General features: G+C 35.4%; 1 protein-coding gene across 1 annotated transcript in view; it reads right to left on the bottom strand.

Moving 5' to 3' along the window:
* LRBA (LPS responsive beige-like anchor protein) overlaps window positions 1-15,415 on the bottom strand; it is a 383,648-nt gene that overhangs the window by 341,363 nt on the left and 26,870 nt on the right. The window contains 14 exon segments of the mRNA XM_032223698.1: window positions 1,129-1,181; window positions 1,183-1,264; window positions 1,993-2,127; window positions 2,129-2,187; window positions 3,054-3,200; window positions 4,431-4,550; window positions 7,314-7,357; window positions 7,360-7,388; window positions 7,390-7,437; window positions 7,703-7,823; window positions 10,026-10,125; window positions 13,047-13,147; window positions 13,265-13,381; window positions 13,384-13,495. Of these exon segments, the coding sequence (XP_032079589.1) occupies window positions 1,129-1,181; window positions 1,183-1,264; window positions 1,993-2,127; window positions 2,129-2,187; window positions 3,054-3,200; window positions 4,431-4,550; window positions 7,314-7,357; window positions 7,360-7,388; window positions 7,390-7,437; window positions 7,703-7,823; window positions 10,026-10,125; window positions 13,047-13,147; window positions 13,265-13,381; window positions 13,384-13,495 (1,268 nt within the window).

The raw sequence follows: 15,415 nt of genomic DNA, 5'->3' as shown, positions 1-15,415 counted from the left end.
GTACAAAATTCAATCAAGGAATAATACCACAAAAATGGAAGGAACCAAGTACAAATCTAGGTAACATTGGCTAATTAAAATATTTCAGTAATTTTCAGTAAATAAAAAGGTTGTGGCTTTGGTGCCAACATTTGCAATTGCTTTAGAAAAACAAGTAGTTTAATAAAGACAGAATCAGCAGGATGAAGAAAAGAAATAGCTCTTATTTCTAATATAACATTTTCATTAGATGGTAAAATACTATGACATCTGGATCAAAATCAAACATTATAGCTTTGATTTATATTTATATTGTTATTGCAGCCAAAGCAAATAATTCACGCTGCATAATTTACTGGGGGTGGGGGTGGGTTGGAGAATTATGTATTCTAATCCAGAATATGTCTCATTAAAAATGTTACATTTGCAATAACCAAAATATTGTATTGCTTTTGAAAGCTATTGCATTTAAATCCTAAAGGCATTTTTAGGACAATTTCTGCAGCAATTCCTGAAAACACACTCATTGTTCTTAACAATCCAATGGTAGTTTGTGCATGTAAGACATTTTCTACTGATCAAGTACTGGGTCAGGAAGATAAACTCTCCTTGGACAGAACCATCAGCTGTGTAAAAAATAACCCTGTATACCTTTTGACAGAAAGGAATTCATCCCTGAGGAATTTTTCATATCTCCCCCTCCCTGACTCCATAAATTACATAGCTACTGAATGATGTACACCATTTGTGTAGAAGACTTAGTGTCAAATAATCTGACTTCATCTCAAGGTCTCTCTGTACAACAGATTTTAACATGCTCTAACTTGAAAATATAAATAATGTTTCTCCATGCTGCAATATAATTGCATTACTTGGGGATAAATTCCCCTCTCCCCCCCCAAAAAGCTAAACATGTTCTCATGTATTTTCACCTCACGATACATTTATATGTGTGTCCCTATCTTGTAACATGCATTTTGTTTTCAACTTACTCTATCATCACAACATTTCCAATTTAGTGTAGTTGCTACGGAATTATCACTAAGAGATCAAGCATAAAAAATATTTACTATTAGAATGCAGTATTTGTCTAACATTTAGGCCACACATAATGAAAGACAATTTGAAGTGGAGAATGAAGATTCTTACCAAAGAGTGGTGTCTGGCTGATCCGAGGAATATTGCCTATAGTCCAACTGTGCTAAATAGAGGAAATAACACCTGGACTCCTCCAATAGAATGCATTGCACTTTGGATAGAATGGGTAATGACTGCTTTCACATCCGGTAATGCCAAATTTGAACACATTAAATGTGGTTCTTTTTCCCCCCTATTGTTACTTTAGGCTTCAATGTATCAATGTATCAAAAGCGTTCAGTAAGATTTTGTGTATTATTTACCATATAAGATACACCTTCCCCCCCTAAAAGAACGCGGCAATGTTGGTGCATCTTATACACCGAATACAGCCATTTTTGGCCTCCTGAAGGCCCGCCTACATCCATTTCTGCAAAACATGAGCCATTTTCACAAAAATGAGGGCGTTTTTGCCTTGCTCCAGCCTGCTGAAGCCTGCAGAATGCTTGCTGGGGCTGAGGGAAGGCAAAAACTTTTTTCCCTTACTTACCTCTTAGACATCTTGGTGCGTCTTATACACCGGCGAGTTTATACTCCGAAAAATATGGTACTTATAGTGCACTGCTAGGTCATACAATTATAAGAGAGCACAATCATGTTCTACACAGGAAACCTAAATAAGGCCTTTAAATAAGAACAGAACTTCTATCAGGCCTTAAAGCAATGGATATGTTTAGTTTGAAGAAAATGCAAGGGCCTGGGAGCTTATGACTACATCACTAATCATTCACATCTGGTCTGAAAACAGGCTATGTGTTGAAAGGATCGAACCATAAACCTTAAATCTTTTGGAGAACACACTAAAAGATCAAAACACACCCAAGGGGGGAGGGGGTCAAATATATCTGCCTATGAACTTGAAGTCATCAAAATACCTGTAACATGAGGGCATGTGGTGAATGTATAAAGATAGAAGGATTGTCCTTGGGTGATGATTCTAGGCAGAGCTGTGCATCTGTAGCCCTTGGGTTGTATGTAAAGGCAATAGCATTAGACAGTTTCCCATCATAATAACTGTTTATGATGATCAGCTAGGAACAGATCACTTTCTCCCTTGAACTTAAAAGTTCCCTAAAATGAAAGATTAAAAGAAAGATACCATTTAACCAGGATGCAATTGGAATACAAAGTTTCACATGTAGGTGATTCAGGATGATTCAACTATACATGTCTGAGATGCATTAATGAGTAAAAAGAGCAATGTACAATATTTTGAAAAGAAATTCTACATTTGTATTTTGGCATTGTTTATTTCTAAAAAAAAAGGAATATGGATAGGAGAAAATAAATTTGAATACTGTCTATTGTAAAAATTGAAGAGCAAAACAATTTTGAACTCTATTCTTGGAGCTTAGCTGAGGGACAAGAGGGTCAAATGGTTCATTTTTGAGTTTAAAGGTAAAGATAAAGGTTCCCCCCGCACATATGTGCTAGTTGTTCTGGACTCTAGGGGGCACTGCTCATCTCTGTTTCAAAACTGAAGAGCCAGCACAAGATACTCCATGGTCATGTGGCCAGCATGACTAACCACCAAAGGCGCACGGAACGCTGTTACCTTCCTACAAAAGTGGTCCCTATTTTTTCTATTTGCATTTTTACATGCTTTCGAATTGCTAGTTTGACAGAAACTGGGACAAGTAACTGGAGCTCACTCCGTTACGTGGGGCTAGGGATTCAAACCGACGAACTGCTGACTTTTCTGATCAACCAGCTCAGCATCTTAGCCACTGAGCCACCATGTGCCTTATTTTTGAGTTTACAAGCAGTTTAAATTAGTAATATTTTACTATTACATTCTGTATAAAGCAAATGGAAATCAGAATATTTAAAAATCCACATATCACTTAACAGGAATGTTGCTACATTTTTAAAATCAATCCAACATGAAATTAAAGTTTTTTCAGCTCCACCAAAATCTTGTTTAGGACTATACGCACCTTGTATCCCAGACCAAGTTGATAAATCGCAAAGATCTGAGCAGCATTTAGAGCTTCACTGAAAAGATAAACAGCTGTCATCTGGCCACAAAATACTCGATTGGCATCTGCTGTTTCTGAAGAGCCCAGGAAACATTTGTCAAATGTCTAAGAAAGTAAATTAAAAAATCTAGTCAATGTTTAATTTGTTACTGAAAGTGAAGACTACATACATGATAAAATATCTTCCATTCTTTCTTTGTTTTTGTTGTTGTATATGTATTTGGGATGAGTAAAGTAGTTCAGTCACTGAAGTTGTGGACATAGCTTCCTTAAAATCAATTTTAATGAAGTCAGAATATAATTCATTATTCTTTTTTTCTTACTTATGATATTTTCTTAGGTAGCAGTTACTCCAGGTGGTGCAGTAGTGATTGTGATGTTTTTTGTTATATGGATTGCTTTTACATTGATCAGAGTAGAGAGGTGAGTAATATACAGTACTGACATAATTTAATTAACAATAGCAATAAAGTAGAAAAATCACATAATTATTTCCTATCCACATGTATTTATTTAGTTGGTAAGACTATTTTTACATATTCATTCATTCATTCATTCATTCATTCATTCTCACAGATTGGCCAAAGAGAAGATATAGAAATTTTATCCTATATTTTAATCTATAAATATTGCTAAATAATAAAAAGAAGAGTTTAGTTACAATTTAAATGATGCATATGACAAACTAAGGAAATAAATGTGAATAAGAAAAAAAATGTATTTTTCTACTTATTGCTTTTATTAATTTATTTCAGTGCAAAATATACTCACATTACTACTCTGATCGATGTAAAAATAGACCATACAACAAAAACATTATAGTCACCACCATACCACCTGGAATAAAATACATTGTAGTGTTGCATCTGCTGTAAAGGGTTCATCATAAGAACTATTCTGAATTGGGCTCTGAAGCCTTAAACGACAAAATAACTGAAAAATAGGGCCTAGAAGACCCCCCCTTTCTCTGAAGATGCCAGTCACAATATCAGGAAATCTCTTATCTAGACCAAGGTCAATTAGCCCTAAAGATCAATAATATTTATTATTCGTTAGATTTGCATCCCATCTTTTAATAGCATCTCAAGCGGATATTCATATTACTCCATGCTAACAACCCTATAAAATTGTGACATGTCTACTCATATTTATAAATGAAAAAATATATATCTGGATCAAATCTCAAGATCCATGCTTCAAATTATTGTTTAAACGCTAGTGCAAAAAGTTGAGAAAACAGTAAATTTCCATTTTTCATTTTCAATTTTAACATGAGGAACACAAGACAGAAAAGGCATACAATATTTCCTGAAACTGATATCGTGAATTACTTACATCACTGGCATTGACGAACCATGTTATCTCTCCATATGATGCTAGTTCTCCATTCACATAACATCTGAGTTCACTGTTCTTCCAGCGATTATAGATATGAACAATAGTAACCATGTACCACTATGTAAGGAAATATAGATGAATTACTGATATACAAAATGTAAAGAAAGAGTGTCAGGGTTCCAATGGATGCCCTAATTAAATCATGAATTGTTAACTTGTAAGCAATACAAATTGAACAGACACATCAAAATAAGCCTGCTACCAGATACAATTTATTTTGAATAAAAAATTTAAAATGGCTGAAATAAAATGTTTTCTTCAATGAAAATACTTTCTATAAAAGACATAAGATAACAAAATAATGATATAAATGTGTAAGAAGGAAACCATTTGTAAAATCAAAAAGGAAAATATATAGACTGTCAACTGAAAATTAGTCAGTCTGCACATAGTGAACAGACAGTCATCCATTTAATAGCATTATTCTTTAAGTAACAATGTTACTTAGTTTTTGCTACCCTGTTTCCCCAAAATAAGACCTCCCCGGATGATAAGCCCAAACGAGCTTTTGAGCGCATGAGCTAAAAATACCCTCCTCTGAAAATAAGCCCTCCCCGGAAATATTGCAACACAGCAGCAGCCATGAGGTGACCACACTCGCCATCTCCTGCACCTCAAAATAATAAGACCTCCCCGAAAATAAGGCCAAGTGCTTATTTCGGAGTCAAAAGAAAATAATGTTTTTTTCGGGAAAACACTATTGAAAATTTGTTTTGCCTTCTGATTCTGTTCTTATTTTGTTGTTTTTTAAATCTATGACTGCCACTAAAGGTAGTCCTCAATTCACAACCACAATTAAGCCCAAAATTTCTGTTGCTAAGTGACACATCTGTTAGGTAGGTTTTTCCCCATTTTACAACCTTTCTTACCACAGTTGTTAAGCGAATCACTGCAGTTGTTAAGTTAGTAACATGATTGTTAAGTGCATCTGCCTTCCCCACTGACTTGTTTTCAGAAGGCTGCACCTGACCCTGGGGCATTGCAATCGTCATAAATATAATCAGTTGCCAAGTATCTAAATTTGGTCACATGACATGGGGATGCAGCAGCAGTTGTAAGTATGAAAAACGTCACATAACTGACTTTTTTCAGTGCCTTTGTATTATTGAATGGTCACTAAATGAACTGTTGTAAATTGAGGTTTATCTGTATTCCATTTTATCTTTCTGGCTAAAACATATGAATAAATTCCTGAACTGATCTTTACTAACTAGTTATTACAGAATTAGACATCCTAAAGTTGTTCCTTTTAAATTATTATAGAATTTTGTATTATAAGTTTCTGTGTGTGTGTGTGTGTGTGTGTATATGTATGTATGTATGTATGTATATATGTGTGCATATGTGTGTGTGTGTGTATATAGGCTCGATTCCCAGTAAGGGTATGGCTAGCTGATGAGAGCTAAATAGCTTGAAATAGATCTATACTAGTCTCCCTTTATTTATCAGCACAAATAACATACATACATACATATACATACATACATACATAATATATAATATAAATTATATATATATATATATATATATATATATATATATATATATATATATATACAGATTATGAAAATAAATGTCAACCTAATACCGCTAAAGCCAATGATCATTATTTTCAAAGCATAAATATCTATTATACATTTTTTGTATTATACATTAATTGTAGATTAAACATACTGTGGAAGAAAGCTTACACCAAACAGAGTATGGAAGTGAGAGCACTTCCTTCACATATAAGTCCAGCTGTAATAGATTGGGAAAAAAGCAGAGGTTTTTTCCCTTGTCTGGTGTTTTGGAAAGAATCCAAACTTCTGGAAGATATAAATTATTTCCTGTACAATGGATTCATAACTATTCTAAAGAACCAGGAATCTCTGTGTGTTCTCCATCAACTTACTAGTTGATAAATAGAATGATACATAGAATTCAGGCAGAAGCAAAGCCATGTTGCTGATAGTTGGACTACTGAATAGCTGAACGGCTTTTGGCGCTGAGTATGGAATGTGTTAGAAAAGGAACTATTTTATTTGAGCCTAAAGCATGCAGGTCAAACAAATAAAGCACAATTCACAGTTCCCAATAAAAATAGAAAAGAACTGAATCACCATGGAACTGATAAAAAGTAAAAAAAAAAAGAAAAAACTAAAGCAAAAAGTTACTTACTAGCAAAATAGAAACAATCTACACTTTGAGACAAAAGATAAAGTTTACTTCTAAATGAGTCACCATCTGGAATCTCTGATAGAAACCAACCTCTTACATTAGGAGCAGGCATGAAATCCTCTTATCTTCGCTACCAGTTTGGACTTGGGAGCACACACGTGGCGCTTCTACGCATGCGTAGAATGTTCTGTGCATGCGCAGAGCGTCCGTGATGAAGTCTGGATGGGTAGGCGGAGCCTCCCACCACTACCAAACCGGGACGAACCGGCAGAATACCACCTCTGATTAGGAGGCAGTAAATTAGGAAATATTGTGTAAAAAAATATGAATGTTAAAGCTGTTATAGAGAACCAAAAAAAAAACAACCCACCTCTATACCACTGAAAGGAGAAACAATAAAATAGAAGAAATAAAAGCAGAAACTGAGGTGGACTCAATCTACAAAACTAAACAAAGACTGAAAACACTGTAAATTAGACTTATAGGGAAATTATCTGGGATGTAGGTTAAATGAGGTATAAGAATAAGCTTGATACTTCAGGTTACTTAAATTTAAGTGCTACCTTAGAAGGAATAAACCTTTTGAGGATGAAACCAATAGCTACTTGGCTGTCTGCCAGTGGCTGGATCATCCAAAACAAACCCATGCATGACACGTACCTTTTGCGGCTTGAAATCAAATTTCACACAGTGCTGGAAACCTTTCCTTTTGACTTAATTGATGTCACAACCAAACCCTCCCACAAAATGAGCGGAATAACCAAGCCCTTTACTTGTTCTAAAACTGAAACAAGTAAATAAAATTATGCTTATATTTTTACATGTTATGAAAGTCAATTTTACAAGCAGGTATAGTTCAACATAGTAAATATCAGGATATTTTATACATATTTATAATAAAATATATAGTACCAATAAAGTACTAGACCTTGCACACATGATGTTACCTAGTTAGGGTAACGAAACATTTGCAAGAAACAACAATCAGAGAGCACAAAGGATCACTCAAAATATAGTAAACATATAAATATATACATATATATACATACCAATATAAGTAAGGTTTATCTTTGTCTACATTGATATTATTTACAGGATCCATTCTTAACCAAGTATGAAAGGTAAATCCATTCTGGTACGGCCACTTTGCTATAGGAGTAAGGCAATAGCCTAAAAAAAGCAAATGATTATCATAAATGAAATATGTTTTTGTTAAAAAAAACTTTAAAACATGTTTAATAAATATCCTTATTTTTATTTCAATCTTTGCTATAAGTTAAAGTCTGTTTTATGCATAAAAGGCAATATTTTCCTTTGTGTTTTGCTTTTTTGATGTTTTAATATAAATGTGAACATTTCAATATAAGATCAGAAAGGATAGTTATTTACCAGTACAGTGATAGAATTATTGACTGTTCACAATTGAATCATGAGACCTTCCAGCAAGGTGGATGAATGGACACTCTGCATTTTGTAGAGTAGGGGTCTCCAACCTTGGCAACTTTACAACTTGTGGACTTCAACTCCCAGAAGTCCACAAGTATGTGCTGGCTGATGAATTCTGGGAGTTGAAGTCCACAAGTTGTAAAGTTGCCAAGGTTGGAGGACCCCTATTGTAGAGGAATTACAGCCAAAATATAATCCAGACCAATGATGGGTTCCTACCAATTCGGCCGAACCGGTAGTGGTTTGGCAGCCTGGGTCGCTGGAACCGGCATCGTCCCAGGCCTGCCACGTCCCCGAACTTGTTCTCTGGGCAAAGCCTATGGTGCCACCATCTTGTTTTTGCTTCTGCGCATGCGCAGAGAAATTTATTGCACTGCGCATGCGCACGCACATGCACATGCATAAAGTGCCCATCCTGATCCAGACTGCTTACGTATAATTCTCTCTGCAGTAAAGATAGATCTTGAGATCGCCCTCATGTATTCTGCATAGCTGGTGGCATTTGGTTTTTGTTTGCTTTTTAATTCAAATCAGTCAGATTTTATACCTAGATATGATTTTATTCTTTATATTGATTATTGTTACTTTTGTTACTTACAGTTTATAAAACAATGTACGTCCATCATACGGTTTCTTGTTTTTTGCTGCAAATATTTGAGTTCCTATACAATTTCTTCCTGTTCTGATCTTTTCTCACAATATCCCCACTTGCAATTTACACAAATTCTCAATCATCATCATTATATATATATACACATATTATACATACATACACACACAATTATTATGATTATTAAACATTCATTTGACTATAATGTTATTACATCCTTTTATATAAAATATTCTAAATTTAAAGTAAATCTATATTATGGCAATTGTTTTTTTGTTTCTTTGGTTAGTGGACACAGAAATTGAGGTATTTGCAATCAGCTGGGAACCACAGTTTACATCATCATCTGAGCTATTAATATAGCCTTTTCTAAGGACTCAAATTTTGACCTAGCCTCACTTTTGTAATCATGCTGGAATTTAATTTAATTTTTTATCCCTTGAAGACTGAAAACCCTTCAGAAGTGCAAACTTTGTATTTGCTATGTGATTCCCTCTTTAATGTATTTATAAAGAAAAAGAAGTAGTACCTATTTCCAGCTTAGAAAGATTTTATTTTTTCTAATATGCAACTAAAAGATGACTATATATTTTCCTTTGGAAAGTTTTTAAATGTGAAGAATTTGGATGATTTGATTTAAAGAAAGATGTGGACATTAACTAAAAATATCCTCTCTGTGGGAAAGAATTTCTGTGTTTTTTAAATTGCTGATAAGAAAGCTTTGAAAGTTAACCACCAGATGGCTATGTTAAAGGAAATTTATGATTTGTGGACTCAAGAACTGTGAGAATACTTAACCCTATATCGCAATCAAAAAGTGCTGAAGAAAATCAAGTCTCTTTGAATAAAATAGAAAAGGTATTATTGAGTATCCTAAAATTTTAGCGTACAGGAAAGAGATGGAAATATTGCATTTAAAAATGGACCTGGAGAACTACTTAAAAAACAACAAATGCATAAATGTATAAGAAATGATGTGAATTATGACTGCTTGAGTATTTATTCAGGCAAACCACTTCTCGCTTGAACCCATGATATCAAAATCTATGACAATTCCTTCTAATTTATTTTAAGTTGAGTTTATTAATACATGACTCTTTAAAAAAAATATGCATCAGATTTACTTGTAGTCAACTGCTATAAAGCTTATTAAACATTCTCTGTATGTATATAGATCCTAGTTTCCAAAACTGGCAGAGAAAGATTTGAATTACTTTTCTTTAAGCTATTACATATATTATTTGATTTCAGGAAAAAAGACCAAGTACCTTACAAAACAAAGATTTTAAAAAACAAACATGATAAGATAAAATTACTTACTGCAGCACTTTTTCCTGGGAAATTGAAGAAGGCATCAGGCCCATATTTCTGGGGCATATATTTTAACACAGACAACAGCTTTCCAGCATACAGAGGCTATTCAAAGAACAAATTCTTATTATGGTGTTGAAGAAGAAGAAGAATACCTGACTTTCCTGATTTTGCAAAAAAAAAACAAACCAACCCATAGCTATTAGGTCCTTGGTTAGGATTTGAACTTTTAAGTTTTTACCAATCCCAGACTGTGAATTGAACTGAACATTAAATATTTAATAATAATGATTCAAAATTGAATAAAAATTATTCAATTTTCATACCTCTAATAATTTTAAATGTTTCTCCAAGGCCTTTGGGGCAGACAATCAGGATTTAAACAATAGTTTACATATACTAATTATACATCAGAATATTGCTATTAAAAATGTAAGGCTCTACCACATCTATTCTATCAAAATTATTTGTGCTGCTACAGGCTAGGGATATTTTAAGTCTGACAGTGCAGCTAAAAATTAAGATTAAGGCAGGCAGGAAGACATGTAATGAGATGGAGCAGGCCACCCTCCCAGGAAGAGGACTGATCTTCTAAGAACCAAATCTTATTTCTAGCATTCTGCCATTATCTGGGATCCAGCTACTGAAGGCTCCATGCTCTGGCTGCTGCTATTTAATGCCAAATTCATCTGAGGGATGTCCTAGGTGGTCATCGTAGCAACCTAGCAACCAAAGGCATTGTTCTACAGATAATTCAGTATGATGCTGTACAATTAAGGTTGGGTGCAAGGTATAAGCAGAAATTTCCTTAATATCCCAGTCTCAAACTTATACTGCTGACAGTAAAACCATCAATATTCCTCCATTTGTACTGCATGTAAAAATTGTCTGTCTTGCTTAAAATTACCCAGGCAAAAACACCTGCTGACTACTGTGAAGTGTTTTCAAGTTATGTGGAGGATAAAGTCACTTGTAAATGCTCAAAGATGAATGCTGGCTAGAAGTGAGATGCCTGACATATCATTTTCAAAGATTACCTAGCAGGAATCTGAGCCTATAATCCTGAGGAGGTAGACAGGGTTCTTTGTAATGTTAGCCCTGGCATTTGTGTATTGGAAATCTCTCTTTCCTGGCTGGTGAAAACCTCCAGGAAGGAAATGTGAGGCTGGTCAGGCCAATCACAATGCTTCCTTGAAAGAGGACAACGAGCTTTGTCTTAAAGAGGTTTGTCATCCTTTGGCTTAGCAATACTAAACAACTATCAACCCAGTCTCCAATTTACCCTTCTTATGAATGGTGTTAGCTGGCCTGGAAGGATCCTGGAGGAAATTATTTCAGTCCTGGGTGTGGTCCTGAAAACACAATTATCGCTCTTGTGGCTAACCTGTGATGAGACTAGCGAAATGGAATTCAATTGCCCTGATCTTGCTGGACCTTTCAGTGGCTTTTGAATACATTGATCATGGTATTTTACTGACTTGTCTGGAACTGGGAGAGGGAAGCACTGTGTTGTAGTTGTTCTCCTTCAAGTTATATTTTAATAGTAAGAAGGAGAAGAAGTCATGTTCTAGAATTCTCCATTATGGGGCGTTAAACATTGTGCACTATACATTCTCTCCTCTCCCATTTTAATAGCTACATAAAGCCACTGAATTGGATTATCTACCAGCCCAGATTTAGGTATCATCCATTTGTCCTCACATGATACCCAGCTGTATATCTCTACCCTGTGCCAAAATAGAAACAGGATGGAAGTCTATATTGGTGTCTGGAACTTGTTAATCCCAACCAGGTGAAAAGTTATGAGTTCAGTAGCCTTCTGACAGTAGGGACATATGTGGGTTTGGATAGGGCTGTGCTGTTCCATGTAGAGTGGCCTCGTAACTTAGATGTCCCCTTAGACTTGCAGTTATTGCTTAAAGAACAAGACCTCTGGGGCAAGAAAACCTTTTTCACATTTTCAAGCCCCTAATTTGACCTTTCTTAGACAGAGGATCACGTTTCTGACACATTCGTTTGGATTATATGTGCTGTATATGGGATTACCCTTGAAGAGCATCCAAACTTCCATGGGCTAGAACATAGTATCTTATATACACATGGGAATTACTATGTTTTCTTATGTAATACATCTATTACTTCAAAATGGAACTCAAAGTACCACCTTTAAAGCCTTGCAGGGCTTTAAACCTGCTTTATCTATGGGATCTGTCTTTCCAGCTACCTCTTCTTAAGACAGGTCATCTGCACAGGGACAAGCTTCACAGTGTCTGCTGCTCTTCTTCTGAACAGCATGGTTCCCAAAATTGGGATGCCTCCCATGAAAAAAATCATTAAAACATGACTCTTCTGAAGAGCTTTGGAATAGAGCAGGGACAAAGGGGACCTTCCTCCTAGGTATTTGTATGCTTTTCCTCTGGGCATGTTACTTTGATTTTGTTTTGAGTTGCAATTATTTTTCTTTGGATCTTGTTGGACACAATGACATATAAACAAAAATGAAAATCACTACCTGACTCCCAGTTTTCATTATTAACTATAACTTATAACTATAAAACATTATTTCGATTACTCATAAATTAGAGGGACGTGGTAGCTCAGGGGCTAAGATGCTGAGCTTGTCAATCAGAAGGTCGGCAGTTCAGCGGTTCGAATCCCAAGCACTGTGTAACGGAGTGAACTCCCATTACTTGTCCCAGCTTCTGCCAACCCTAGCAGTTCAAAAGCATGTAAAAATGCAAGTAGAAAAATAGGGACCATCTTTGGTTGGAAGGTAACAGCGCTCCATGCACCTTCAGCATTTAGTTATGCTGGCCACATGACCACGGAGATGTCTTCAGACAGTGTTGGCTCTTTGGCTAGAAACGGAGATGAGCACCACCCCTTAGAGTCGGAAACGACTAGCATGCATGTATGGGGAAAGCTTTACCTTTTACCTTACTGATAAAATTAATTTATGATATGACAAGTACGGATATCTACTTAAAATAAAAAATACTTTTTTACTAATACAGATTTCTACATACCCATTTCCCTCTGTCTCCTTGAAGTTTGCTAAAGTATAGCTTTAATTCCCGAACTGTCACACTGTAGCTTGCTAATACTCCAAGCATATCTACTAAAAGATCTGTGGAAAATTAAACAAAGGTTATTAGACATAGGTTAATATTTATTTTTTTCAGTCATGTATGAAAAGGGTTTCATATTAGTTCATTGGAAGTAAGGACCATTTAAGAAGTCATACCTGCAATCATATTGTCAGCTCTATCAATCCTCTGAAGCACATGCTCAATGAGACCTACTTCTGTGCAAATCTGCAGATTCCGGATACTTTTTTTCAGGATGGCTGTGAACATGCTCATATCTCTGCCTGGCAAGTGACATCACACTTATCCATTAAGTCCAACATGCATGTAATACCTTCTCCTTCTTGTATAATAAAATTCATTTCCAGATCAAAATGACCACCTACAAGCTGAAATTTATAAAGAAGGAACATTAGGATTTATTTTCAGAATTATCTCTTTAAATGTGTAATTTTCAGGATTAGCATTTTCCCTTGTGACAGATAATAGAAATATTACACTAGGCTGTGCAATTAATGAAGAGGTTGATAATGCAAACTTACAGATATATATCAGGTACAAATCTTACAAAATGACTAAGGTTCCTAACAAAATTTACATAAAACTGTTGACTGAATTCTTGTTTTATGTTAGCAATACATGAACTAGTATCAACATATATGATCAAGCATATAATAACCCAGCATTGGAATATATGCAAGTTATATTTATAATCATTCTGTTATTATTATGTGGTTAATCTTTGGTGAGATTCACAGCTTTTGGGGATGGTTGGTAGCTCAACAGCTCGAGTCCTAACCAAGGACCTAGGAAATGTTAAGGTAACGTCGGAGGATATAAGCTGTTCCAAGAAGGGTGGTTTTTTGTAGAATCAGAATGTTCAAGTCTGATAAATTTAAAATTTCCAAATAGCGAGGTAGCCCTTTAGATATTGCTCCAAGGGCACCAATTACAATCAGGACAACACACAATTTCTTTTTCCACAGTCGCTCAACTTCAATTTGCAAGTCCCGGTACTTTGTGATTTTTTCTTGCTGCTTATCTTCAATTTGTGCATCTCCAGGTACTGCAATGTCAATGAACCATACTTTTTTCTTTTCAACTATTGTTATGTCAGGTGTGTTGTGGGCCAAGTGCCTGTCAGTCTGAATTCTGAAGTCCCACAAGATCTTGACTTTCTTATTCTCTAAAACCTTCTCAATCTGATGGTCCCAGTGGTTTTTGCTTTCACTTTTCTGGATGTAATCATTCAAGCTGTGTTTTTTCTTCTCCCACAGTCTGTTTTACTTGTAGGAGTCCTCGACCACCCTCTGCTCTTGGTAGATATAATCGGTCAACATCACTTTTAGGGTGCAAAGCATGATTCATTGTCATAAGCTTCCTTGTTTTTCTGTCCAAATTGTCCAACTCCATCTGGACCCAGTCAATTATTCCTGCAGAGTATCAAATCACAGGTATAGCCAGGTATTTATGGCTTTTATGTTTCCTCCACTCAATTTGGACTTTAATATCTTGAGAATTCGTTGAATGTACTTGGCTGAAGTTAATTCCTTGACTTTGTTATGCATTAAGTCAGGGCCTCTAAAATCCCCAAGTACTTGTAGCCTTCTTCTGGGTTTACTGCCTTTATCATTTTTTTCATTCTCAAGTTCTATTCCATCATCTTCTATGACCTTGCCTGCTTTGGTGGCCATTGTTGCACATTTATCAATTCCAAACTGCATACCAAAGTCTTGGCTAAATTCTTTTGTGGCTTCAACTAATAAATTCAGTTCAGCTATTTGTTTTATACCAACAGCTGCAAATCATCCATGTACATTAAGTGTGAAAATTTTCAGTCCTTTCTTTGCAAGTTCGTATCCACAGTTCACCTTCTTCAAAATGGTTTGTCAGTGGTAGCATTGAGAGTATAAAAAATAGGGGGTGAAAGGAAATCACCCTGGAAAATGCCTCATTAATTTCAACTTCACCCAGTTCGTCTCCATTAGCCATAAGCTTTGTTTTCCAGAGGTTTCATTGAAGTTTCCATGAATTTTTGTATGCTGCTAGCTGATGCCAAAGATTTTCAGGCATTTCTTGATCCAGCTGTTGGGGGAACTGAATCAAACGCTCTCTTATAGTCTATCCAAGCCATAACAGGTTGGTTCGTCTTTTCTTTGAATTCTTTATGATTAGTTTGTCAATCAGCAGTTGGTCCTTTGTTCCTCTTGAATTTTTGCAGCATCCTTTCTGTTCGACAGGAAGCAAGTTATTTCTTCCAAGTATCCATAAATTTGGTTTGCAATGATACCAGTAAGGAGCTTGTATGT

This window comes from Thamnophis elegans, chromosome 9, assembly GCF_009769535.1.
Source record: "Thamnophis elegans isolate rThaEle1 chromosome 9, rThaEle1.pri, whole genome shotgun sequence".
NCBI classification, from domain to species: domain Eukaryota; kingdom Metazoa; phylum Chordata; class Lepidosauria; order Squamata; family Colubridae; genus Thamnophis; species Thamnophis elegans.
Note: the sequence above shows the minus strand (reverse complement) of the source record. Positions and strands in the feature narration are given on the sequence as shown.